Below are 27,680 nucleotides of genomic sequence, written 5' to 3'. Positions count from 1 at the left end.
TGTAAGGAAAGAGTGGAAATGTTCCGGCATTCGACGCTGTGTTTAATATTCGAAAACTCGTACGAGAGTGCACACACAGGGAAGCGACGCCGAGTTGCCCGAGACCCATATATCCGTATGGTCCATACGAAGTGAAACTGTTGCGCTGTGTCCTTCTCAAACGAGGAGCGAGGGCATATAAGGTGGGATGCTGTGGCCTCGGCTTCATCAGTATCACCAAACGCAGGCGAACCGTCAACCGTGCAAGCCGCCACATTAAGGATCCTCGACGACGACGATGAGACTCGTTGGATTATACGTAAGTTGGCCAATTTTTTTTTCGTTATACTTTTTCCTCGGTAATTACGTGGACTAATGCCTCATTTCTGGTTGTCAAACGGAAGTGGCAAATCGCGTTTTTCTTTCTCGCAATTTGATGAAATTTATTGCCTTTTGGGCTGACGTAAGATTCGACTTTATTCTTTTTCTGTTATCCAATGATATTTTGAAACGATGCCTCATGGTTGGATGGAATCCAACTCTCAGTTATTATGAATTTCGAATTTAGTTATTTTCATTATTGCCGTTCATTCGGAATTATTTTTTTTCTTCTTTCCTTGTTCATTATTTTCTTGCACTGCTCGAATAGCTGATAGAAAAATGAAACGACAAATTTCGTTGCTTTTTATTTGTTTTAATTTATTCGATAATTACAATTATTATTTCAATCGTGATTCCAGGGTGGATCAAATAATTTTATTCTTTTCGCGTCAATCCGTTTGATATTGCACGTTTTTGTCCTGACAACCATTCTAATTATTGGAAAATTTTCATCGTTTTTTTTTTCTTCTTTTATTTCATTTATCCTTCGATAACGAAAATAATTTTAAATTAGATGGAAAAATGTTATTTTTTTATTTTTCATTATTCGATATTTTAGTTTTTTTTTTTTTTTTTTTCATTGAAGGTTACAAGATGAATGGATCATTTTCATTGTTACTATTATTATTTTTTTGTTCTTCGATAATTAGAATTTAATTCGAAGATCGATGAAAAAAAAAATTGATCGTGTGTTCATTCAAATTTTTCTTCTTCGATAATGATACGATCGTTGTTCAAATTCAATTTGTGCTCGGCTCGTTCGATCATCTGCTTTAGAAAGGCTGTTTCGTACTTGACGAACCGTAACATCCGCTCAATGGGAACGAGGTGCTAGATTTTCGTAATCGATCCATTCAGATTTTTTGATAGCTCATCACTCCATTGAAACGCGCGTCGGCCATTTTTCAACACGAACATTTTTCAGATTCGATCGAGAGGTCAACTGCCCGTGAAAACACTTTCGAACGAACGGCGCTTTACTCCATTTCGTCTCGAATTTATTGGAACTTTTGACAATTTTGGGACGAAATAATTCGAAATAAAAATCAAAATAAAAATTCACCAAATGTTAATCGCGCATCACTCAAAAATTGTGGCACAAAAATTGATGAAACCGTTGAATCAACATTTAAAAAATGTTACTTGATAGAAAAGATTATTTAAAAAAATGGAAAATTTTCTAAATGAAACCAACTTTTTGTATTTTTGTTTCATCTCATAATTATTTAATTGAAATGAAATTAAAAATGGAAAGAACTTTTGAAAACTCAGTTTCGAATAGCGGAAAATAATTTTTCGATTTGCGTCTCCAATTTCCTTGGAATTGTAAGCAACGATAGCATCGTCGTTGACAATTATTTTGGCTGGGGATTCTCGAACGAATCACTTCCGGACATTTAAGCTCGTAATTGTAGTGAAAGTTTTTTCAACTCCGTACTTTTATACTCCGAGCCACACATGACCGTGTTCGACGTGTCGGTCGGTGCTCGTTTTTGCGAGCATTTGTAAATATATATCTCTAGACGCACGTATAATTTTTATGTACGCGTATGAAGAAACGAAGATGCTGCTGCTCTCGCTCGCATCAGTGAAAGTCGCGAAGTGAAATATTGCCCGAAGTGTGGTCAGCGGTTCGAACGCTTTGCGTAAATTTTTTCATACGTGCTCGCGACCGTTAAAATCATTTAGGAATCGCGATGATAATAAAAAGTGAAAAATTAAAAAATTTGCAAATCTTCATTGGTCGATGCTCACAAATTTACTTCGTTTATTTCCATCGGTTAAGAAATTAAGAGTTCACGAAATTGTCTCTTGAAATTGAGTTTCGTAAAGTATCGCTCAGTTCGTTAAGTAACAAAAATGCTATTCGACTCGCACTTTTCTCACTCGAATCATCTCGATTGGATACGAAATTTTGTCGAAATCGTTCAATACTTTGTTGCACGTGCTCAACCAACTTTTTTGCTGAACTTGAGCATGGATTTGAAATAGTAAAAAAGTCTTCAAAATATCGTTAATCATTTGATGAAAAAATTTTTTAAATTTGGCCAAATTTTTGTCAATTTTTCGATTCACGAGCAACGTTTTTCGTCCTTTTCTGCAGAGAGCTTCGTCCAGTTTGTCAAAATTTTAGAATCAACAAAAATTTAAAAAAATTAAATATGGATTTGAAATATTTGAAAGATTTTTTTCGAGGCATTTTTATTTGAAGAGATTTTTATCCTTCGATTCTAAGATCGTCGAATTTCATTGTGAAATTTGAGTTCTTAAGAACTGAGAATTCCGTGTAAAACATAAAAATTGTGTATTCAGCAAACATTTACATTTCACAGTTTCTCTGTGGCCTCTAAAGTGACTCGTCAGTCATATTTACTTGGCGCCTCATAACGGTGAGTTGCTGCGCTTTTGAAATATTAATGGGTCTCGTTGGAACGAGTCCATGAAAGACAGTAACGTTGAAGACAAAAAAGGGAGAACGCGTCGTTTAAAGAAAGCGGTGAAAACGCGATGAAAAACACCAGAAGCAATGAGACGATTAGCGAAACTTGTTTGATCACGGGAAAGAACACAAAGATTCAAGAAGTTGCACGGCCAGAATTGCGACATGAATATAAACTCGAGTTTCAAAATATTCCATCCCAAAATCGTTACGTTGCACCGAAACCATGATAAAGTAACTTTTGTTTCATTGGACCATCACAATTTCCATCCAACTCAAAGACAATCGTTGCTTCAATTCACGATTATTGGGTGAAAAAAAATATGAAAATGTATAAAGACGTTGATTCCTGGAGTTAAGGCCTTGTGATGGGATGAAAAATCGAAAATTTTTAAATCAACATTTTTACAAATCCTTCGCCCAAGCCCAAGCTATTATATTATGATAAATAAGTGGCATAATTTTGGTGTGGATCGGATTAATAATTTTTTCGTTATCATCACTGCAATTAATGCTTAAAAAAGGTGCCACTGGAACACAGCTGGAGTTCCTCCATTTTGAGAAATTTTTTGAAGAAAAAAATTTTACAAGTGCACGAGAGTACTTGCTAACGAATGTCGTTCACAATTTTTCATTAAACATTCATTTCCACGTCTCGAGAAATTCAAGAAAATCACGTTTTTTCGCTCATTGCAATCCAGGCCTTGATTGCCCACACAATGATAATAAAAACTAGCATTTTTTCAAACAAAAATGAGCATTCGATGAGGAGAAATTTCTCCGAGTCTCTCGGTTTCTACGACGAGGACAGAGCCTTATGGAAAATATTGTGAAAAATAATGAAGCCTGTAATGACCTTTAGCACCATGGGGTCAGGTGCAACGAACGATTAGAGGTCAGCTCGTTACGGGGGGTGATACGAATGACGATAAATGACAGATCGATCGTGAACGTTGACACGAGGCCAGGCCTCCTGGAATTGAGGTTTCTCTTCATTCTGGTTTTTCTTCTCGGGCCTTCCGCGAAGCATTAATCGTGGACGATCGTTGAACCTGATGCAGCAGACAGGTGGACGGAGTGAAAGATTCAGGCAGAGTTCGAACCGCCGTTATGAGTCTGAGTAAAGGCGTTCGCGAGTCAGGAAGGAATATATCGGGTGAAAGTAAGAATGCCATTATCGGTTGGTGAGCGAGAGAGAGAGAGAGAGAGAGAGAGAGAACGTCGCGAGCGATGATGCTTCGACTGGAAGATGGAGCTCACACAAACGCTGACCATCCGATGGGAAATCGCACTCATGCAAAATACCTTTTCTCCATGAGATCATAACTCGTTTTTCAACGCTCAGTTTGCCACGCAGAAACACGAGCATCTCGAGGAGTAGCCAGTCGACTCGAGATTTCGTCAATAACCCTCGAGTCAGACGCTTTTTTGGTTGACTTCAGCAATTAATTTGGTCGAAAACGAAATTTCCAAGGTTCTTTCCGACTCGAGCTGTCGAGGCTCTTGGCAGACTCAGAAAATCTGGGTTCTTTTGTGTCCGATGGTTCTGGATGGACGGCGCGATGAAGGGAAATTCGGTTTGACATTTGGCTGCTCCTGGGTAGGAGCGAGGATGAAGCCAAGACTTTTTGTTCGTGGCGAAGAGAATGGTTATTGGGTGGCTAGAAAAAGATGAAGTTTCAGAAAGGCCTGGAGCAGTGAATAGGAAACTGCTGTGAGACCTCTTCAAGGCAAAACCAATAAAAATGTTTGTTTTTTCAGTTAAACTTGGTCCTGGTGGTCCTCGTCTCCTGCGAGGACTCATCAACGAGCAAGGAAGCAGAGTTCGAGGAGGTTTCGAGTTCGGAAAAGCGAGGGGAGGAGATCGAAGACATCGAAAGGGTGTTGGAGAGCGATGAGGGTGGTGAGAGGTTGAAAATAATTGAGGGAAATCCACGAGGTTTGAAAGACGGCCATTTGTCGATATTGCCGCCCATAGTTCTTCTGGATTTCGCGAATGACCTCGAGAACTCGTCGTCATCCGGGGAAGAAAAGTCGAAGCGAACGATCGAGGGTCACCTGGGCCATGGTTTCGCGCGCAACAATCTCTTCACTGGGAAATACAACTACTACTTTCCGGCTGGAAAGACGGGCACGAGTGTGAGCATCGAAGAGTCGATAAGTCCGTTTTTACCCAAGACGATTATCGAGTCGGCTAAGCCAACTGGGGAAAAATCGCACGCTGGTGAGGCCAGCAGCAATTACAACGGCCAGGGGCAAAACAAGGTCCATCAAGCGGTTCCCGGGAATCGGGCGAGCGGGCAAGTCGTCAAGGCGGAACTGAACCGACCCTTGGGCACCCAGCCAGTCTTCGGGCAACGCACGAAGCTGTACAAGCCGTCGCAGATCGATTACAACTATCAGAGCTTTGGAACGAGCCCGAGGACTCCGGTGGAAGCGTACGCCACGCCTGACTACCGACAGAATTCTCAGGATTCGAGCCAGAGTAGCTTCGCCACGGCGAGGCCAAGCTACCAAGCCAACCCCTACGAAAGTGGCTATTACGAGATCCCCGAAACGTCGCAGAGGCCTTACAACGGTTACTCGACCGTAGCGCCGCCCTCTTTCGTCACCCCGACTGCCTCTGCTTACCAAGCGATCTACAGTTCGAATTCTCCGAGTGGGAACGTCACCCCAAGGCCAGGATTGGAGGGCCCGACGAGCCAGAGGCCCCCCCATCCAGCCTACCATCCGGAGTCGCCGTTAGCTCAATTCGCCAACCTTCCAAGATTCACGATCGAGAACGGCGTCCGTTACGAGAACAAGATAGTCTGGAAATACCCGGATGGCAAAGTGTCCCAAACTCCACCATCTTCTTACGTAAACGCTTACAACGAGTTCCTGACGAAGCAGAAGCCCGGCGCGGCACCGTCCCAGAGCAACGAGGTCAGAAGCACTTTCCAGATTCCCGGCGGCGTCACTTCCGGCCAGAGTTTCCAGTACCAGCCCCAGCTCAGGTTCGCCTCCCAGAAGAACCGATTTCCAAGCAAACCTTTAAGCAACATCCATTCCAAGAGCCCAGCCCAGTTCCCCAACGACCAACCGCGGCCCGGGCGACCCAGCCACTTCGTGTCTTCCGCCTCGCTGGGGAGCCAGGCCGGTCTGGCGAGCCAAGGAGTCCAGCCAGCGCCGCAGGCTCAACCCTACGAACCCACTTTCCAAGGTCAATACGGACAAAAGACTTCGACCCGCTACAACCAAGGCGCGATTCCACCTTCCGGCTATTCGGATCTGGTCAACGACGAGCCACGAGTCCTGAAGGACTCGTACGGCGCCACGACGTCTACGGAGCAGCGTCCGGTCTCCAAGTACGCCGTAAACAGCCCCAATCCGGAGTACACTTTCTCTACGGAGCCGAGCATCAAAAGCACCACTCCATCGAGCGACGCCAGCCTCTTCACTCCTAGTGGCGAGCTCTCGCCGAAAGTGCTTTCCAAATATTCGTCCGAGGCTCAAAAGTATCTGAGCAAAGTGTTCGCCAGCGGTGGGACGACGACCGAGAGAACGCGCTCGGCCACCGAAGAGCCCAGGCCTTTGCTCAGCTACGAGAATCTCTTGAATTACAATCCTTCGATCAACCAGTACATCAGGGATCCCTCGTCGATCCTCAAGGCCCAGCCGACCTTCATCCAAGCTGGAAATTCCTTGATCCCCGTTATCATTCTTCGAGTCGACGGGGCCTCGCCAATCCGGCAAAGACCAACGCCGAACATCAACCTTAAGGCCTTGCTGCAACAATATCTGACCCAATATGCCGGCAGCATTGCCCAGAATGCCAACTACGAAAACACCAATTACGAAAAGCCTTTGAGCTTCCAGGCAGCCTCGAACGCACCGCAAAATCCGGTCTACGAGCTGACCCAACTGGCCCAGAGCCTCAGCCAGTACTCCCAGAACCCACTGATCGCGAACCAACTTGCCAAACAGCTCGACACCCTCAACCAGAGTCCTTATGATAACCCAAACGGACCAAGCCTCGGCTACGAGGCCAATGAACAATTTTCCAAAAATCTTCCGTCCGAGAGCTACGTGAGGAAAGCTAGCAAACAAAAAGTCAAAAGTGTTCAGATCATCGAGGATCCAAGATTCACCAGTTACAAGGTAAACAGTTAAGTCCCCCGTCGACTCCTGCAGCGCTCAACGAGCCTCGACGCTCCATCGTGCTCACCTCGAATCTCGCCTCCGCGCTTTGCTCCACTCACCTCCAACTTGTACTGCAAACTTTGATTTATTATAGCGTTCGAAACATCGAGTTTTTAACGATTGAGAAATATGATTTTCTCAGTGCCATGAAAGTTTTAACGAGAAAACCATCTCTCTTTGCAGTCTTTCTTTCTTCGTTTCTAAGATCCTTAACGAGCAATAGTATTTAATTTTGGGAAATGTGCAATAGCGTTAGAATTTTTAGCACCTACTACTTTTTCGGCACTATAACAACCGTCCTCTCTACGACTCTACTCAAATTTGCAAAATCGATAAAATGCAATGTGTCTTTGTCATTAATGATCTATGTTATCTGCCTAGACGTGTTAAGGAGGTTTGATCACGAAATCAAAATAATCAGAATGTGACAAAATTTGGTTATAACATTCTTTGGCATCAGGCACACAAATACAATTTTTTTCAAAATTCTTTACCACATGGTTATCGAATAATTAGCCCTTAAATCGAAGTTCTTATGCACGAGATGTATAATTGTAGTAAACTCTGTGCTTATACACGTGAACTTTAGTGTTCAATTACTCGAAAGCTATGTAGTAGAAAAATCTTAAAAAAATCATATTCTCACATATATTTTTAAAGAATACATTTACCAAATTTCAATTCTTATCATTTTGAAATTTTTAATGTTTTTAACATGGTTTAGCATGGCAACACTGTACCGTCGCGATCCAACCTCCTTAAGGATATTTGGTACAGGCTTACAACGTTGCCATGCTAAACCATGCTAAAAACATAAAAAATTTCAAAATGATCAGAATTTTATAAAATTTGGTGAACATATTCTTTAGTGCCAAATTTGACAATACAAATTTTTTGAGATTTTTTTTCTGTACAGCTATCGAGTAATCGATCACTATAAAGTTCACGTGTATAAGCATAGCGTTTCTAGGTATACATTCCGGGCATAAGGAAATCTGCTTTAATGCGTAATCACTCGATAACTAAGCAGAAGAAAATTTTGAAAAAAATTGTGTTTTCGCACTCGATGTTGAAGAACATTATCACCAAATTTGATCAATTTATAATTATTTAGACTTTTGTACCGTTAAGACATCGTTAAGGTAACTCTATCGCTTCAGTTTAGTCATGCCACTGCTAACAGTTGAGACTCGTAGTCAATATTTTTGACATATGGAAAAGTATTATTTCTAAGTAAAATTTTCCATATGTAATCCTTTAAATGAATGTTCCCATTGAATTATAAAAATGAGAAAAAAAAACGTGTCCAACGACTCGCGCAGTATTCCTAGGTTTACGTTCGCCAACAACGTTTTCTCTTTTCCGTTGATCTGTCAAATTGAGGTTAGGACTACACTCAGCTGCTGCCTTCCTGTCACGTTTCTTTATATCGTAGCGATACCGGAAGTTCAAATGGAGCTTAATATTCCGTAGAAAAATGGCCGATATGTGCAACTTTTATCGGGAGTATTAGGTCACTACAAGTCTTAAGCATACGAATTGCAGTTTTTTCCAGGATTTCATGAATTTCTATGCAAATATAGGCTTTCATAGCAACCGGAAGTTGGGTTTTGTATGCCGTTTTAAAGTTCCTTAACGAAAACCACCCAATTTTTATAATTCATTTCTCTGAAATCAGGTCGATAAACGACCTTGAAATTTTACACAGCCCTTTATTTAAAGTTCAAGTGTTCAGCGTACAACATTTTTTCTTAAATTTTATGAACTGAGCCTGGCGACAGAGTTACCTTAAATAGTGGAGACTTTGTTCATGCATAAAATAAAAAGATATTTAATACAAAATATCTCAACTCGTGATGATTTCAAAACATATCCCATCGTGAGTAGAGATATCGAAGATCGTTGATTTAACATGAGTAGAGACGTAGAATTTTTATGAATTTCGGAGTAAAGATTTTAGAAGGAGAGTTTTTTTCGAGTAGAGGCGTCAAGAGGATGGTTATTATTCTGGCCTTTTTTATTATCGAATAACTACGTTCATCCTTATCTCCAGATTTGTTAAGGTTGTTTTTCAAGCAATGTTGAATCATTGCATTAATTCCAGTTCCATTTTACCAAGTACTGAAGCTGAGCTACCACTTACATGTTCACGATATTCAGCTGTGCTCAATATCGATGATTGGAGGCAATTCCAGTGTTTTCTACGATAATAATTAATCCAATGAAACTGGTAATCGATCCTCATTGTCATTGAAAACCAATTGTTTTAATAACCTCGACGAAATATTAGTTGTAGCACGAAAATAATTATTTGTTTGGCTGAATTCGATATTGAAGATTTGAACGAAAGACTCAACGACATTTTGAGTGCTTTTGCTAATAAAATTGAGCGAATTAATCAAAGAAAAGTTGAATTGAACATAGAAATCATTGAAAATATGTAAACGTGCCTGTGTTCTTTCGAAACTCGAATGCACTTTGTGCACACTTGCTGAAAATTCGTCGACACGAATTTCTCTGAGTGGAAGTAAAAGCAGACGAAAATTTATCGAGTTCTTCATCTGGAACAATGATCCTTAACACAGCCAAATAATTTTTTGCACTTCAGAAAGGTACCTTGTCAGAACTAGGCTATAAGAAGCGTTCAATGATCAAGGAGAGCGTCCAACTATTTTTCAACTGTAATTTTAAGTATTGAATAAATGGTTATATATTTTTTTACAGCATGTATACGAGGACTTTGTACAGAAGCCAATAAACGATCACTCTGAGTAAGAGTCTCGAAGATAAGCAGACTTTCTTACCTCCTTAAAGTTCATTTTCCTCTTTTATCTTGAAAACGATACCAATTTACCTGGAACTTAGAAAACAACAACAATGTTGCGACTGAAAAACGAGAAAACGCAGCGAGGGATCAACGAACTTGTTCGCTTTTATACTCTTCATCGTCGATTAACTCTCACTCGTTTACGACGGAAGTTCGATAATACTATCAAACCGTGGCAGCTTAAATCTTGTAATGAAAACTCTCGCCTACAATCCATCGACGTGTGAATCCATTATTATATCTCGTATGCACACTCGGCCTCCATGGGGCCTTTCTTGTGAGTTAAACTTTTGGCTCCTCCGGCTTTTCGTTCGCGTGACCACTTTGTTCATGCGGATGATCGACATCGTGCAACAACGAAAAACAAAAACACCTCGACGTTGAGTCTGTTCGAGGAACTTGGTCGTTCGACTTTTCAACTTTTTTTTCAACTTACAAATTTTATACATTTTTTTTATTCAACTTGAGAACTCGAAACTCTTGAGAAGTGAAAGAAAAAATTTTAACATCGAATATCGAGCCGAAAATTACTTTGGGACGAAACTGGATCCTCGGAGCATTGAAAAAGATTTGATTATATTATATCATCATAACTCATTTTTACTTGCGATGGAACCATCGCGTGTTGAGAATTGATTGAATGAAAAATAGAAAAAAAATGTATCAGTAACGTTGCTATTTAAAAAGTTGGTAAACCGTGATCAAAAATACAGAACAACTTTGTTCTACAAACGTTTCTGTCGTTAGAGTCAGTTGCATTGCTTCTAATAATACTTTGTTCACTGTAATTAGGGAAAAATATAAACGTAGCTGATTCCGACAAACAATGGCTTTCTACGGAATGCCAAGTGCATTAGAATTACTTAAGAAGAAGAAAAAATCCGATAATTAAGGTCTCTGTGAGCTTCGTTTTTTAGCTCACGTTCGTTCACTAATTTCTCCAAGTAATTTGATTCGTGCTGTGTCCAAATATCAAAATGAGCGGGAATGAAGGACGGAAAAATCGAAGAAAATTCAAAGTTACTGGAGACTGAAAAAAGTTCTGAGCCTTTCGCCCAGAAAGCCCCGTGCATTCGATCACGGATCGATTAATCAGCGATAAGTGTTTTTTAATGATATTCAATTAGGGAATTAACAGTATGTGAAAAAAAAGTGAGCGATCCGTAAACTCCGCAACGATAATAGAGTCGAAGAGATTAAACCGAATGGATTTATTGATCGACAGGAGCGAATCATGTTTTTATATTCAAATAAATAAAACGAGGATTAAAGTGAAAAAATGAAACTTCGAAAATCCTACAAAATAAAAATATGTTTAGAAACACACAAATTTGAGTGAAAAAACCCCGAAAGGAATAATTGAAATTCGATTAAATGAAAGTCCGAAAATCATTATGTTGGTGAAAAATAAAAATGAAAAATGAAAATAAAAATAAGTAGGAATAACAATGATAATGTTTGAGGGATTTATGATTTCGTATTTTCACAAAAGTAAGTCGCGTTAGTTTCGTTTTACACGATTATATCGCAAGACTCGAGTGCTTTCGAGCAATTAACAAGACAAAAGCGTTGAACAGGCGTTGCCCCGGGGGAGTAGAAGTGGAGACGATTCCAACGTCGGTTTTTACAGCACCGACGCTTTGATTAATTTCTACCACGTGTGCTCACCTCTCTTAACTCTTAATCGCGCTCGGTCTTCCTTTCTTTCTCTTTTTATCACGTTTCGTCGAGATTCACGAGTCCTTCTGATAGATAAGGACGGTGGAGAGCACGGGGAACGGTAAGGCGTGTGTTCTAGAGCGCGTAGGAGACTCGGACGCTGCTAAAGTAATGACCAGGATGATCGTTTGTGTGTGTTCTTTGTTTGATCTTCGAAACTCGTGATGGATCATTCCTTTAAAAACGTTTTCATTTAGCTCATTACGAAGCTCGCGATATCTTCGGCACGTTAATCAACCAAATTGAGCTTGAACGATAAACCTTTCGTTTATCTGATGTCCGAATGAATTGCGGAGCTGTGCTGGGAGTGAGTATTTGGAGTATTTTCGTTGCTGAATTAATTCTTCGTTCCGGTGGATTCGGCGGTTCGGCTTGAGGCTCGATTCCCAGCGGGAGTCCCAAAAATCTCCGGGGGAAACAAATGTTTTTCTTTGAATTCGCCTCGAGCGTCCACATTTCGGGGGAGTGGAAACAATTTTTTCGACAAACGTCCATTTTTTGGCTCACTGAAGCTGGGGCGAAAGGATTCGACCTCGAACGAGGCTGGCTTGAAAAGTGGTTGAGTTTTTCAGAGAATTTCCAAAGAAGCAAGAACTTTTGACTTTTTTCGACTCCGATTTCCCAGCCCCTGTGAACACAAGCAACTTTATCGACTCGAGAAAAGTCAACGAAACGAATAAAATGCTTTACTGAGCCTCCATAATTCCCAGCAGTGCAATTACATCGAAAGTAGTCAGCTTGGGAGCTGGCACTGCCACTGAGATCGCCGCCCCCTTAAAAAATCAAGATTTTCAGCCCCGAGATCGAGCCGAATTTCCTACGTGGAAACCTCCCAAAAAATAGTCGAGCCTCACAATCTCGTGTGAGAAAAAATCTTCTTTTATTCCCCCCCACAAACTTTGCCGTTGCCCAGCATAAAAAATTTTAAACAACGAAAAAAAGGGGACCAAAAAGAGGATCCTGGTCGACCCGAGGATGGCCGATTCCGCTCGATCGATTCGGATATCCGTTCTAGTTGTGGTCGCAACAATTGCAACAAGACGAATCGAGTGAAATCTCTTGCCATAAAATATCGTAATAAAAAAAAATAAAGAGAGAGAGAGAGAGAAAAACAGCGAAGCGTACGCGGAGGAGCAAAATGCAGGGAATGCTCTCTCGTTTAGCTGCGATTGTGTGCCCGGCTCCCACACACATACGTTAAGATGATTACACGTTGGAAGTGTTCTGGTGAATGATTTTCATAATAATAGGTATGGAGCCCTGTACATAAGCTCGTGTTATAGGCGAGTACTAACTCCAAAGTGTATCCTAATCCCTCTTTCCCCTCCCGAATATTCGTTGAGACAAGACTTTTACAGTTGCGGTCGCGTGTCACGAATGAAAGTATCCGTTGGTTTAAAGCCCGAGCGTTTGTGCGGCGTCCACTCCAGGATAATATTTAGAACGATATATATTTTTCACTTGGTTACCAGAGTGTATAAAGAAAATCGCGTATCTACTATGTGGCTCAGTTCTCGCGTGGATGTTAGCCTCGAAGGTAGCGAAGATAACGAAATTGTTCAGTGCACGGCGACTCGCTTTTGAGAGCAGTACAGTTCGTCCGAGCGGAGGGTCTTCGAAGTTTTTTGCTTTTTCCTCGCAGTTGTTTTTTGGACGATTGTAAATTGATCGTTCGGGGACCGATGTGTATCACGAGTGTGTGAATATCTTTGGACTTTGGGAGAAGAGCATCGAGATATCTTCGGTGGAGATAAACCATGCTGATTCATCACGTGAGTTATTCTGGATTTTGGGGAAAAAGATCCTGCGGCGGGACGCTGCGTTCGAGCAAGTTTATAAAATATTGGGCTTGATTAACAAAAAGGGAATGAAATTAAAATCGCTTATTAACTGCTTACGCGGTCGATTTACCCAGCTCGATTTTCCCCGCCCCTTCCCTCGGATCCAAAAACACATTCGTCACTCGATCGCATCTTTCCGGATGCTCCCGAAAAGTGCTCGAGGATCCGCCCGAAAAGCTCGGAGAGCTGGCTGCCTCCTGACTTTCTCATGATAAATCAACGCGCCTAACTGGCTAAAGATTTCGCTAAATATCTCCAACGAATTGGAAATGTTTTCTTTATGAAGATAACTTGGCTAATGCAGCTTTTTTATTTCACTCGATCGCCCGTTCCGCGCCGAGAGTACGTACCGATTATGCTCGTCAAGACGTTTACGCGTTTGTGGACGTGTGTGTGTGTGTGTGTGTTAAAAGATTTCCTACGGTGAGAAGAAAGTCCAATGTAGTTTTGGTCCCGTGCACATCCAGATCCTGCATTCGCATTGTAAAGCGTGCGTGCTCTACTATTTAATATTTTTACTTTTTCCATTCTGCTTTTCTTTTCTAGGTCATCCCCTTGAAATTCTCGTCCGTGAGCATAACTTTACTTCAGGATATCTCTGTAACGCGATCTCCATTTGTTCTCGTAATATTTCCAGTGCCAAATGGCCTTTGAAAATATTTTTTAAAAGCTTTCATTTATCGGAGCTCTCTTAGTCGATTATTTAAACGAAGTCGAGCAATGTCTCGAATGGGAACAGCGACGAGAGTCAGCAGAAATAAAGTTTTTTGCGATCGCGGAGTTTCCGCAATTGTTGTCAAATTATTGATTTTATAATAAAATAGTGACGTGCTGACTTTCAGATAATTATTTTGCTGCTGAGCTGGCCATGTGCGAGAGCGATCGAAGACGAGAAGCCACCATCGGAAGAGGTGATCGATCAGCTCGCCACAGCATCCGAGAACCAGCCAGTGGCTCATGACGAACCGAAGGATCCTCCGACGACGGTGGAATCGTCGGAAGGCTCAACGACCTTGAACCCGATCAATGTGGCGGAGATGCATTACGAGAATGCAAACGGTTTCGTACCGATGAGGTCGATCGATTATGGCGGATCGGAATCGCCGGATGCTGAGGAAACAAGTGCAGCGAACGAGGACAACGAGACTGGAGCGAACGAAGAAGTTTCTCAAACGGCAGAGAAGATCGAGGACGATCCAGCTTACTCGACGGAAGCAAGAATGTTCTTGAACCTCGCAGGGCCCAGTGCTGATCGAAGGTCCTTCGATACTCAGGACGCTCAAAGCGAATTCGAGATTCTCAAGGTCAACAAAGAGACCCCAGCAGTCGCGAATTACCACACGTTTTATGAGAAGGTGGAAAACAATTTGGGGCGCAGCAGAGGTGGCTCCCAAGTTGGATACGAGGAAGAAACCGGGGGCGGCAGAACGAGTGCGCAGAACAAAAGGACCAAAGACAGAATCAAACAAATTGAAAAATATTTTACGAACTATCAGATGAACGAGGATAGAAAAAACGCTGAACCTTACGAGCAATTTTACAATAATTATCAATCTGGACAATCGCGATCACCGAACAGGCAGAAAGACATATTTGAACCAGCAAAAGTACAGGATTTTGGGGAGCAATCAGCCGCATCGAATTATGACGTGTACAGCGAATCTCCTCAACACCACAAAACTCCAGGTTCGCTGAAATCGAACAGTTACGATAGCGGCATGACAAGTTCCAGACCAAATTATCCTGCGACCGGCCCGAAAAATCGGTTCGAAAAACCTGTCATCGTGGTCGAACCTAGTGACTTCAGACTCGACATAAAATATGGCACGCAGCAAGTTTCAGCGAAATCCTCGAGCGTCGATAATCACAGAAGTCAGAAGCACAGAAAAACCTCGCCGGAAATGGAGTCGTCGAGTCACTACGATGACGATTCGAGAGTTAATCGCGAAGATCGTTACGGACCGAGTTACGAGAGAAGCGAGGACCTGGGGGACTATTCCGGGGAGGATGAGTACCTGGAAATCACCGAGAAACCGAGACGGATTCATAAAAGTAGGAGACGTCCGCACAGCACAGAGAGCTCCAGAAGGTTGCCCAAGGAGCATCGCAGCCACGTCCACGATGACCTGGAGCCCGAAGATCCTCGGAAGGGCGCATCATCCGGTCGACCAAAGTCGCACAGACCCAGAGCCAAGCCCAGCTACTGGATCGAGGATGAGCAGGGACCAGGTTCTGACGAGAATTCTGAAGAGGTCATTGAAAAGCCGAGCGCGCTTTCAAAAGCTGAAGACAAGAGGCCCAAACAAGGCTCCAAGTCCAAAGGAGTTCCTACCTGGAGTCAAGTCGGTCCAAACATCGAAGTGTCACATTCAAACGGTTTCGAGATCGGTCAGATCGACAAGCCGAAACTCCTCGTTCCAGTTAACCTCAACCTCCTACCATTGGGCAACTTCGACCACTCCGCCGCCATCGGTAACAGTCAAGGCTTCGATTTCACAAACGTACCGAACTTGGTAACGGCGACACCACTCGTCAGCAGCCCAACTCCAATCCTCAGCACGAGTCACACGCTCGCTAACAATGCTCACGGCAACTCGCCCAATCCGACGAAAAACCAGCACAATTCGGTCCACAATAATTACGGATTGTCAACTCCTGCTCCCGACATCATCGTCGGCCAGAATTCTTACCACAGTCCAGTCCAAGCTCTCCTACTGCCACAGATGAACGTCAATACCAAGCTCTCGCCCCACATGCGGACTCACTACTCACCGAGCACCGTGTCACCCGTTTACGCTGTAACCCACTCGATCAACAACAACCTCCAAAACATGGGCCCAACGATGCCGAGTGTACCGATGCAAAACTACCAAAGTACCGTTTCCCCACGTCCAGCTAATCAAGTCCACCAGAACGCGCAACACTTCGCAGTCAATCCTGTAACAGCTCCGCCGCCATTGTTACTGCCCCAACCGACCCTCCAGTCCATTCCTCTCCTGCACACTCCCTACAACGGACACTCGAATTACAACATTCTTGTTAACCCGAATGGACTCCATGGTCAAAACGTGATCCAAAACGCCAACGGGCCGAGTGGGGCGGGCCAGAATTCGGCATCCTCGACGACGACCCCTCAGCCGAATACGATTTCAAGCATAAATTACAAGACGGCGGAGACCCAAGTGAGGAAAAACGTCGCGACTAATTCCAATGGACAGTATGTCACGACTGCGATCTTTTCCGTTGGCAATCAGGGCCCTTCCAGCACCGGAAGTGAGAACAAATATTATTTACCGACAAGCAATAACAACAACAACAATTTTTACAATGGTAATCAGAATAATCAGCAAGTAATCAGGCCCCAAAATCAAGAAAATTATTATCAAATATACCGCGACGATCAGAACGCCAATGGGAAGTTAAAGACTTACGTGCAGACTGCGCAAATGGTACCAGCCATACTTCATCACCCGAACGGCGTCCCAGCAGCCAATTTGAATAATGAGCACCACACCAGCTTCGGTGGGCAATTGCAGGGGCAACCGAGCGTGCTGACCCCCAACGTCGTTCTCCAAGCACCACGAGCTCAGAATCAACAAATTCTCAATGCTGCCAACGACATATTTGAAAATACGTGGAAGCAGCTCCAGCAATTGCGGACCAACGAGGATGCTGCGCGACGTTTTCCTCTCCAGCACGTTTACAGGGTCAACGATAACCTCGGCAGCACGAGCAACCTCAATGGCAACAGCGTCAACGCTCTTCCAGGTGGAAACTCTGGCAACGCGCATTTGCCCATTCTGGCCAATCAAAATGTCGAGATCATCAATCCCAACATCAAACCAAGCCCCGTCGACACTTCCATGGTCAATCCTTACGAGGCTTTCGGTCATTATCCCGCAGCGGTTCTCACGACCCCGATTCCGATATTCAGCACGACAGCTAGTTTCTTGGTTCCAAGACCCATCGTCGCGAGTACGACACCCGCGCCCATCAATCTCCAGAACTACGTTGACCAGCTAACGCACCTGGGTGCTCAGGGCAATCAAGTTAACAAGGTCGAAGCCAGGCCAGGATTCAATAGCCAGGATAATCAACGCGGAGTCTACAACCCGATAAATTTCGTGCCAAACGTCGACTTGATGAAGAGCCAGTCGATGCTCAACAGCAAGAACACCGAGCCTCTGCCGAACCAGTTGAACCTGGTGCCACTTATTCCGGGCGGTAATTTCTACAAGCATTCCCCCGGGGCGCAGAGTGAACTCGTTCAGAAGCCACGCTTGAGCAACGATCTCGAGAAATACGCTGAGGAGATGTTCAAGGAATCTTTGAGAACGATTTACAACACTCACAAGTGGAACAGCGACAGAAGATTTCGTGGTAATTACAGTGCAGCGGAGCTGAACGAGCTCGCTAAATTGAAGAGCGAGTTGCAGCGTTACAAGGCAGCGTCGGATTCGAAGTACGGACCAAAGGACATCCTGGAGGCTCACCATTCCGAAACTAACATAAGAACAGCAGACTCATCGGGCAGACCAACGAAGAAGCCGGAACTCTCGATGGCCGACATCGAGCAGCTGTTCAAGTCCGATTTCAAGCTCAGCTTGCCTCCGTCCGGAGAGTCATCGCACCGTGGTTCTCACCCGAAGAATCGTCCGGGTCATGGCTCGTCGAGGCCGTCCAACGAACATTCCAGCGACTTCGGGAACACCAAATTATCGGATTTCCTCACCCCGCCCAAGGTCAACTCCTTCGTATCGAAAAGCCCCTTCATCGACACGCCGAAACCCGGGAAAAAACGACCAGGATCACACTCCCCCAGGTTCAACTCGAACAGCGCAAACAGCAGACACCTTCCTCGAGCGAGTTCCCTCGTCTCAAGGTCCCCCTCCAATCACGAGGCCTCGGCGAGTCATCGCGTCGAGAAGTATCGAAGTTATCCAACCTTCACAACCCCCTCTGCCCCGGACAGCGACCTCTTCAAGCCTTCCAGCAGCGAACGCTTCTCCAAGACCGATTACTACGACATCAACCATCCCCGAATGCACAACCTTCTTGGCCTCCTGATGAAAAACAAGCAGCTACCCAAGGGAAGTTCCCAAAGCATCTTCCGGGACGAGGACGAACTCGGGCAGTACTTCGACGATGAGAGACGACGGATTCACACAGAATTTTTCAACGATAATAACATGCACATGCAGAAGAAATTAGGTGCTCCAATCAACATGATGGGGCCACCAGCTCCACCTCGTTTCACACAAATCCGAGCCTACCCCACTCAAATAGCTTAGTTTCGCAATCTTTGTTTCTTTCTTCTTCTTCTTTTTTTTTTTTTAATCTTTTTCAATGGTCGAGATACATCCAAAGAAATTCGACGATCATTATTGACCCTCGAGAGGGACGAATGGTCCAGATTAAAACGAATTGGTTTTAAGCCAAAGAACATGTCATTGTCTCTTACAGTAACTCATTCACATTTTAAACGATGTTATGCGTGCTTAAGTAATAATGTAAATAGATAAATATAAGAGTATATAAAATTGTTGTAACTTATGGAAAGCTGATGAAACGTCATTTTTCTTAAATCCTCATCCTCCTCGTTTCAATGATCGGCGACGTTGGAGATCGACGTTTCGGAGGTTTCCTTCGAAAGGTGGGAGATGAAGGAACAGTGAAAGTGCGTTGACCGACGACAATGCCTCGCCGAATCCATTTGGTTCCAACCACTAAGGTGACACCTTGCTGCGGATGTTTTCACTTTTGTATTCACGCTTTGGAGCAATTATAACGCGCCACAAGAAAGTGCTAAATTTCTTTAGGTCGCTCCGCCGTTGGGCGTCGATGGACACGCTCATCGAACTCGATCTTATAAATAACTTTGAGGAGCGATTGTGGGAAATCTAGGGACGTCGTCGTCCGAGGTAATGCGCGACGTAATTGACATTCGTTTCCAGAGAAAATATTACGCGGGTCTCTCATGAAAACGGATCAATGGGATCGGCTTCGCAGAGACGATTTTTCTTTTTCCTAACAATCATTTTGGCGAGCCATTCAAAAGTTGATTAAACGGCGAGCCGTTGACGAGGGAAATGTTCCAATTAGTGCTCGTGACAAGTGATCCCGTAACCAACCGCCTTTTCTCCTATCCCCATTCCGTTCTCGCACCTTTCTCCAACGAGCTTGGAATTCATACTTTTTCACACCTTCCTCGCCATTGGACTGGGATACGTAAAAAACTGCGATGACAAGGAGAAACGAGAGGCTGTCACGCGATGACACTCCAATAGGGAGTTTCTTAAATGAACCTTATTAAGAGGCTTCATAAAACGACAATATTTCCAATTGTTTTCTTTCTGTTGGCTCATCGACTAAGGTCTTCCTGGCGACGATCATTGCCTGGATTCTCAGTAGTCGAGGAACGGCCCCGTAAAAAAAGCAGGACGTCGAGGAAAATGGGTAACGCTCCGCTGCCCCGGGATCTCATAGTGGCGAGTGATTTTTTGTTGCTTTTAGAAAATAACGATCGGTCCCGGATGGACTCGCATCATTGATCGTCGAGAATATAAAAGAGGCTGAGGGGCCGACGCGTCGTCAGTTAAATTCGACTTCGACGAGGAGCACTCCAGCGTAATGCTCGCTATGCTGGTACGGTGAATATCGAAGCGTAAATAGCTGTAGATTCGCGGTCGAGAGTTGCTTCGATGTTTGGACGATCCGAGTGTTTATCGGGAGTTGAGCTTGACGGGGGATGTTGTGACGCAATAAATTTGTTGCAGGTGTTCGAGGCTGCGCTGCTCGTAGCAGTGGCAACTTCCGGAAGTGCAAGTTTCATTGCGAGATCGAGGTCGAGACGCGACTCGGTAAGTCCGGCTGGCTCGATCGTTTGGTCGATCCAACCGAGCGGCTCCGAAGGAAACTTGCTCACAGCTCCACACAGCGGTGCGCTGGCACCGGCTGACGAGCTGCTCCAGGCTGGAACGACAGTCCACACGATTCCGGCTCCGGCTCCAGGCCCCACTTACAGTCCGTATCAGCGGCAGGGAGGAAGCGCTCCTGGGGAATATCGGCATCGAAAGAACTTGGCAGCGCCCTCTCTTCAGGGTGGATTCCAAGCCAGCCAGCACCAAACGCTTCCGAATCGCGTTCAGCACAACAGTTACAGAAATAATGCTTCCCCCTGGCGACAAGCCAACAACCACTTCCAGAACAAAGCTCCGGCCAAGGCCAATGGGAAATCTCAGTACTTCCAAAGCCCGAGTACTTACCGACTGAGTTCTGAGCTCAGCAAGGCTCAACTCAGGTCCGGACTGTTCCCTCTGGTCGATGCTGGCCTCCCGTCCTTCTCCAAATTCAAATCAGCCCCCGCGATCTCGGCAGCTTCCGTGGACCATTCCTCCAGCACTCCAGCCAATTATCGACCGAGTTCAGGTTCGTCGTTCAAGCCGCTTTCTCCTCATCGCTCTCCCAAGCGTCCCAGCTCCCCTGGCTTTCATTCCGGCTCTCAAGGCATTGCCGCCGATCCCGGGTCGCTGCAAACGAGCCCAGAGGTCGCTAGCTTCGTCAGGGAATTTGAGAAGGAGCCGGTGCTCCTTCACGCAGGCCACGACTTCCAAGCCCACCCCTCTTCATCGGGCTTCGACTACGATCATTCGAGCCCTCGAGCAAACCCCTCCGGTGGCAAGCCCTTCCACCCCGACCTTGGAACTTACCAACCTCGTCTTTTGCCGATTCACTCGCCTCGAAGCACCCCTCAAATCCCTCAGTACCAGGCAGCCAGTGTCAATAAATACACCGGCAACGAAGAGCACAAGCCTCTGACCGAATACGAACAACTTGTCAACCAACCACAGCTTCATTTCACCACCGCAGCTCCGTCTGGCTTGTCCGTCGAAAATACTCAACCAATCATCTACCACTCGAGCCCCTTCGAACAGATCCGAACGGACGTTGAACTTGTCAATAAGAAATCAACGACGCCGAGCCCTTTCGAAAGTAACGAGAACGACTTCGGTGGAGGTAACAGAGAAATTATATTTTATTTGAATTTCTAGTGTAACCAAAGAGTTCTTTATTTCAGATTTTTTCGATTAAAGACATTTTGTAATTCGATTTTTCATTTAGCACAGAATAATTAAAATTCGTCATTTTCAAACATTCGTCATTCACTGATTGGGATTTAGGATCTTAACATCTGTCAAATCGTCTTGGATTTCGGAGCTTTCGAATCAAATGGGACTGTGCAAAACTTTGAAAAAAAATCCATTTTTTTTTTTTTTTCGAGGCAACAACGTTTAAACCTGGAGAAAAACTTGTTCATTGAAATTTCGTTTTACTGGTTAAAGGATTTTTTTTAACGCCACGCAGCACAACTCCAACAATTTTTATTCTTTTCATTCGAATATTTGAAAATTTCTTTACAATAGTTTTTTAAAGCGAAAGACGTAACGAATTTTTTTATATGTTTTTATAAAAGATGTTTGTCAAAAAATACAAAAAATGAATCTCTCACGGACTTCACTAGTTTTGAGTATTTGAATCAAGTTTCTTTTTTATTTCGGATCAATAATTGCACCAGTGCATGCCCCATAGAACGCACCGAATTCAACAAGCCCCTCTTAGACAACAAGACTCTGGTATCGCCATTTTATAATATTTTTCAATACCGAGAAAAAAGTGCTAATAAAAAGACAGAACGTTATATGACACGAATGGCCCAAGCCAAGAAGAAACGAAATAAGCAAATGTGCAAGTTATACGAGTCCTCATTACCGATTTCCTTCAATCTTTAGCGCAATATTATTAGTAAAACAATCGCCTCGATTTTTTTTTCCAAACCTTCATTATATATACTTCATCGTTATTGTGTAATTTAAGCTTCGTAAGAAGCGTTCATTTCTATATGGAAAGATAAACGATTTTTTAAGCACAGTCCCTTACCCCTGTGTATTATTCTTCATATTTAAGCACGTTTATCTCAAAAGCCAATAAGACGAACCCCTTAAAATTTGATACGCGTGTCAGTCAACTCCATTGAAAGAGTGTCTAAATTTGACGACTTTTCTGAGCGACACCTTAATTTCGATATTCCAGGATTCAAAGCAAGCGAAGAGGATTTCAGTTACTCGTCGGCTGGCCTCGGCCCCACGAATCGATTCCCCTCGAAAGTTCCGACGGCTGCTACCAGCTTCGAGTTGCCAAGTTCCAACCTCTTCACCTCTTATGACGAGGCATTTGGAAAATATTCGAAGCTAGCGTCCTTGGAACAGGGCAAGACGGCGAGGCGTGCGCCCCCGAAAGTCGAGATTGCGTCGAAGCCTGTGCACCAGAGTGTCGAGGAAGGGGACAGCGGTGACGAATCTTCGGGGGAGTATCGGTCGAATAACAACGAAGGAAAAGACGCCGATGGAAGCTACGAGGACGAGGACGAGGAGGAAAGTCGACGAGACGAGCGACACGGAGCTTTTGACGACAAAGGAGCCCAGGACGATGGCGACGACGATGATGACAGCGACGAGAAAGAAAGCTCCTACTCGACTTACGGCGAGGATTTCGAAAAGGAATTCGAAGAGTCCTACAAACAGGATCTTCCCAGAGAGGGTAAGTGAGAAACTCCACTTCCCTTATAATTAAAACTCCAAGTATTTTTGCCGTCCTCTTCCTTCGTCAGACTACGTGCACGTCAAAGAAGTGCCAGAAATAGAGGAGCCTCGTTCCCGATCGAAGCAACGCCCCAGCACGAGGTCCTCGCGCGCTGGCTCCAAGCGGAGAACTCGCTACACGAGCCGAGGCCTTAACGACAAGCCCGAAGAATTCGAGACCCGCGAGTACGAGAGTCCGGACACGGACAACGAGGCTCGTGGAACGAGGACCTCCTACAAAAGCACCAAAACTGGCAATCCCCGGGTCAATTACGGAAGCAGAATTCCACGAGATCGAGCAAGTTCCAAGTTTCCGAAAGCGCAAGAAAAGCCACCAACGAAGGAGGCCCAACTAACGAAGAGCAGTGCTCAAGCTCGCTCCGAAGAAACTTTGCATTTATTCTCCACCACCCAAACACCTTTGACCTCCACTTTCCTACCGATCGAGGATCTCCAGTCCTACACGTTTCCACCGTTCGATGGCTGGAAAGCAGGTAATAAATTGAAGACTCAACATTCTTTTGGGGCATCGCGTCAGGACGTCCGGGCTATTTTCAACCCTGATAATCCAGCGAACTCGTTTCCCCAAGCACATCAAGGCCCTTTGACGTACTTGTCGAAGGGCCCTCGGGACCTGAGTGGCATTTGATTGGCCGAATCCTCAAGAACGGAACAATATTGTACAAAAAATTGTTACAAAAAAGAGAAAAAACGAGTAAGGAATGCGGGGCAGAACTTGGGGAAAAAGGGACGAGGGGCGAGGTCAGATTTGGCGTTTTTCACTGTATCATACCGCGGTAATTGATAAATTAAAAAAAAACAAAACAAAAAACAAAAGCGATCTTAATGATAGGAGGTACGTCAGGAGACGATAAGATGCGTTTTAATTATTAATCAAAAAGTTGTTATTATTTTTGTGCGACTGAATAAATATGATTGAAAAATATTCGAAAGTACGTTACTGTCAGTGGATCGCAGACTGAAAAAAAACTATTATTTTATTAAGGTCGATCCCCTACGACAGCCCCAACCAAAAGTTATGTACCGTCTGCATATTAAAAGGGTTGATAATTCCTTCGGATCGTAATCAATAACTTTGTAAAGAGCCTATATACGTACTCGGTGCCAGCAGATATAGTAAAAATATCATTTGCTTTTGTAAAATTTATTCTAAAAGTATTTTTGATCTGACATCGCGAGTAAATTTTTTGACGGAACTATCCGGGCTACGCTTCAACATACAGAAAAGGTTGCCTATACAGACGACATTCGCTTGTTCGCTTGCAAAATATATCGTATGCAGCCTAAACCTTCGTACTTCTCGAGACTATATCTGTCAAACTAGATGGTCAATCACCTTGATTTTTTTTTCACAATATCTGTGATATCCTGCTCTAGTTCCTCCTCGTTTTTTATAAACTTCCTAATTTTAGTACTAGCGGTAGAATTAATAATGTGGTGTTTGCCTATGCATGGTCCATATGTTACGTGTTAGTTGAGTCAACTTCAATTACATATATCTCGGGTTCGGGATGGTGAAGCTTGTTAAAATTTTATAGAGGTGTTGTTCATATGTTAAAAAATACGTATGCCAAATTTAAAAAATTTCCTAATTTAACTGTCTCGTGGGGGAACCACCTTAAAGGGAGTGGAGTTTTTCCAGATGACTCGAATCCGAAATATAAGTAAACGGGGATCGTTGAACCTCGAAGAGTGAGAGCCGATTGGCAGATGATTTCCGGCACTCCCAAAGATAAGCCGCTAATCTTGATCCCACGACTCGAAGGATCATAAAATGATACGGGATGGTTGGTATCCTCGATAGCCATCGTCCAATCGTCATTAGATCCCACCGAGCCTATAATTTCGTGCACCTCGAGCACACGAGTTTGCTACTCTCATCGCTCGCTATAATGATTTTAATTGATGTCGTGATTGTACCAACGACACTCAAGCCTTTGCCACTAAAATTCGCCCCTTGCACTTTCGTATATAAGGCCTGGCGGATCAGCCAAGAGAGCATCAGTCCATCAATAAACCTCTGGCAAGATGAAGACTTTTTCTATGGTAAAACAAATCTTTGGGCAACGATTTTTTTACGTTTTATCGCTCTCATGGAACTTATTGATAACAATATTAAATTGCGATGATAAAAATTCTTCAAGTTTGCTGAAAATCTTTTTAAAACCTGATAATAAGTTCAATGAAAATACTCTCAAACGTTGCGATCCTTACCACCCAAAAATTTCGCTTGGAACATTTTTTTAATCGATATTTTCTGGTAATGTGGAATGTTGATTCTTACGGGACGACTCGGAATATTAAATAGAAAATTAACGCTATCCACGGGTGCAGAATACCAATTAAAATTATTCTGGAGAATCGACAACTCGATGAGTGAAAAAAAATTCATAAATCAAGCACTAAATTTTATTGACAGTAAATTTAAAAAATGGAGAATTTTTTTTAAAGCGAGAGCCAACAAAATTTATTGACACTCTCGAAAATGATAATTTCCGGTCGATTATTTTTCTACATTTTTCCTCCAATTTTTTCCGGTGACCAATAATTTTGCTCTGGCCTCCTCAGATCCTCCTTGGGTGCGTTTTCGTCGCAGCGTTGAACGCTCATCCAAGCCCAGAGGCGAAGAAAAAGGAAAAACGTGGCGTTGCCCTGTTCGGCCCGGCGGGCTACGATTTTTTTGGAGTTGTTCCAGCTTTCGGTGCCACAGCGTGGGCTCCTTCCAGTTTTGGTAATCCTTCTTGGGCCCCCTCGCCACAAGGAGACTTGGCCCTTGGCCAGATCGAACTTCAGGCCACCCACAATGTCGCTCTTCAAGTAATAATTTACGAATTTGACCATTTTTCAAATCGATATTTTCACACGAGACACTATAAATTGAGCTCACAGAACTTCCAAGCTTCTCTTCGAAGCTCAGAACTTTTTAACGAAGAAAAAATGGTGCAGATGTGTCTACTGAATTATTCTGAACGTTTTTATAATTCAGGTGAAAAATACAGTTTTTTAAATACATTTTGAAAACGAATTTAAATGCAGGCACTTCAAGACCCTTATCCCGGTACTCCGAGCATCGCCTACCCTCCGGATGTCATTCGTGCCGTTCACCAAGCCAAGGAAGCCAACAACAACGTCGTGGCCGCCCAACATCGCGTCGCCGAAGCCAAACAAGCTGCGATTATTCAGCAAAAAATCGCACTCGCCAGAGAAGTTGCTGCACGCGAAGCTGCTCAACGGTGAAATATCGTTCAGCATAAAAATACGAATTTTATTTCAAAACTATTCTAGGAGCTGTAAATTTCTAAAAAAAAATTCAATTTCTCAAAATTTTTCTGAATATCCAAATTTCTAAATTTATCCAAGAATCTCGAACTTTTGTGGACTAAAATGAATTTCAATTTTTTGAGAACGATTTAAAATAGTTGGGAAATCGGTCGTAGATTTCTCGATGAAATGTACAATTTTGTTTTTATTTTTTAACGAACCTTTCAGATCCGAAGAAATTTCGGCTCAGGCCCAAGCAGAAGCAAGAGCGAGCGCCAAACAACTGGTTGCGCTCCAGCAGAGACTGGCCACTCTCAAGGATTCAGTCGCTGCTGCACAGCGGGTTGCCGCAGCAAGGGAAGCAGCAGCTGCGGCTGCGATCCAGAGAAACGCTTCCGCGACTGCGGCAGAGCTCAGGAAGCAAGATGTCGACAAGCAAATCAGTCAGAGCGAACGGGAAGCGATGGTAAAAACAAACTTTTCAGTTTTTTTTCTACTACGATTTTTACTAAGGGGAAAAAAATATTTTTTTAATTTGAAAAAACTTCCAGCAGATCTGTCTTCGTTTATTTTCTCGTGACGAATTTTCCAATGAATTTTGAGAATCTGATAAGAATTTGGGAAACTTGAATAATCAATAATATGGTCGAAAAAAAAGTTCATTTTGTTGGCACAATTTTAAAAAAATCGAAAATTTTGAAAGCTCACTGCAATATTGTTAAGGACATTATTTTATTGGAAGTACGAGTGAAAATTTTAGTCCTTTCTGTCGTGTGAGATTTGATTCAGTGAGTAAGGAAAAAATAATGTAATTTTGAGAGGTTACAAATTAATAGAACTTATTGGGGAATAAAGTGATTGCTTTGTTTCGCAGCACAAAGACGCAGTGGCAGCAAAAGAAAATGCCATAGCAAACGCCGTTCAGAACTCTGCAGCCCAGAAGCCCCCTCATCATCCCTGGGGATGATTCAAATGAGTTTTTCTCTCAAAAAATCATCGTATCAGAAGATATGAAAAAATGATCGTTCAGTAGCTTCGAACGTAGCCGAAGGTGGTGGCCTTTTTGCAGAGACATTTTTATAATCCTGTACTGTAATTTTTGTATTATTTTTTAACGTTGTTACGAATAAAGTTTTCATCGAGAACAAATCATGAAAACTTCGACTCGTTTTTTGTGGTGGTGGTGGTGACGATGCATCGAATCAGAGAAGTCGAGGATCAAAGGTTGAAGAATTTTCAAGTCCACAGGTGAAAACTTTTGTCAACGAGTACGAAACGCACCCAGAATAATTCGCCACGTCAACGTCAAAAAATTCATTCGAAATGTTGACGATTCCAAGGAACGGAAAAAGGAATAATGAAATGTAAAAATAAAATTGTAAAAATGAAGA

At 43.4% G+C, this 27,680-nt stretch overlaps 3 protein-coding genes across 4 annotated transcripts; all 3 read left to right on the top strand.

The window, feature by feature from the left end:
* Positions 1 to 186: 186 nt before the first annotated feature.
* Positions 187 to 7,440, top strand: LOC122418475 (uncharacterized). 2 transcript variants are annotated; one of them, XR_006262510.1, is made up of 2 exons: positions 187 to 298; positions 1,286 to 1,450. XR_006262510.1 is itself a non-coding variant. In XM_043432717.1 (2 exons), exons 1-2 carry the CDS (start codon positions 278 to 280, stop codon positions 6,950 to 6,952), a joined length of 2,412 nt encoding a protein of 803 aa, XP_043288652.1. In that variant the 5' UTR covers positions 228 to 277; the 3' UTR covers positions 6,953 to 7,440. The 2 variants fall into 2 exon arrangements, 1 of the variants encoding a protein (XP_043288652.1); XM_043432717.1 differs by lacking the exon at positions 1,286 to 1,450 and adding an exon at positions 4,562 to 7,440 and having other exon boundaries at positions 228 to 298.
* A 6,649-nt stretch (positions 7,441 to 14,089) lies between these two features.
* On the top strand, positions 14,090 to 18,933 carry LOC122418408 (GATA zinc finger domain-containing protein 14-like). The gene is made up of 2 exons (XM_043432581.1): positions 14,090 to 14,116; positions 14,212 to 18,933. The coding sequence occupies exons 1-2, from the start codon at positions 14,090 to 14,092 to the stop codon at positions 18,658 to 18,660; spliced, it is 4,476 nt and encodes a 1,491-aa protein (XP_043288516.1). The 3' UTR covers positions 18,661 to 18,933.
* A 6,111-nt stretch (positions 18,934 to 25,044) lies between these two features.
* Positions 25,045 to 27,677, top strand: LOC122418485 (uncharacterized). Its single transcript, XM_043432732.1, has 5 exons — positions 25,045 to 25,074; positions 25,597 to 25,845; positions 26,065 to 26,261; positions 26,518 to 26,755; positions 27,164 to 27,677. The coding sequence occupies exons 1-5, from the start codon at positions 25,057 to 25,059 to the stop codon at positions 27,254 to 27,256; spliced, it is 795 nt and encodes a 264-aa protein (XP_043288667.1). The 5' UTR covers positions 25,045 to 25,056; the 3' UTR covers positions 27,257 to 27,677.
* Positions 27,678 to 27,680: the final 3 nt, after the last annotated feature.

Source organism: Venturia canescens, chromosome 11 (genome assembly GCF_019457755.1).
Source record: "Venturia canescens isolate UGA chromosome 11, ASM1945775v1, whole genome shotgun sequence".
NCBI lineage: Eukaryota > Metazoa > Arthropoda > Insecta > Hymenoptera > Ichneumonidae > Venturia > Venturia canescens.
Note: the sequence above shows the minus strand (reverse complement) of the source record. Positions and strands in the feature narration are given on the sequence as shown.

Bases quoted from the DNA above. Each gene is read 5' to 3' on its own strand.
- LOC122418408 (XM_043432581.1), top strand. From the start codon at position 14,090: ATGTCTCGAATGGGAACAGCGACGAGA. The intron at 14,117-14,211 runs GTCAGCAGAAAT...GCTGACTTTCAG, and splicing joins GAATGGGAACAGCGACGAGA to ATAATTATTTTGCTGCTGAG.
- LOC122418475 (XM_043432717.1), top strand. From the start codon at position 278: ATGAGACTCGTTGGATTATAC. The intron at 299-4,561 runs GTAAGTTGGCCA...TTGTTTTTTCAG, and splicing joins TGAGACTCGTTGGATTATAC to TTAAACTTGGTCCTGGTGGT.
- LOC122418485 (XM_043432732.1), top strand. The intron at 26,262-26,517 runs GTGAAATATCGT...CGAACCTTTCAG, and splicing joins GCACGCGAAGCTGCTCAACG to ATCCGAAGAAATTTCGGCTC. The intron at 26,756-27,163 runs GTAAAAACAAAC...TTTGTTTCGCAG, and splicing joins AGAGCGAACGGGAAGCGATG to CACAAAGACGCAGTGGCAGC.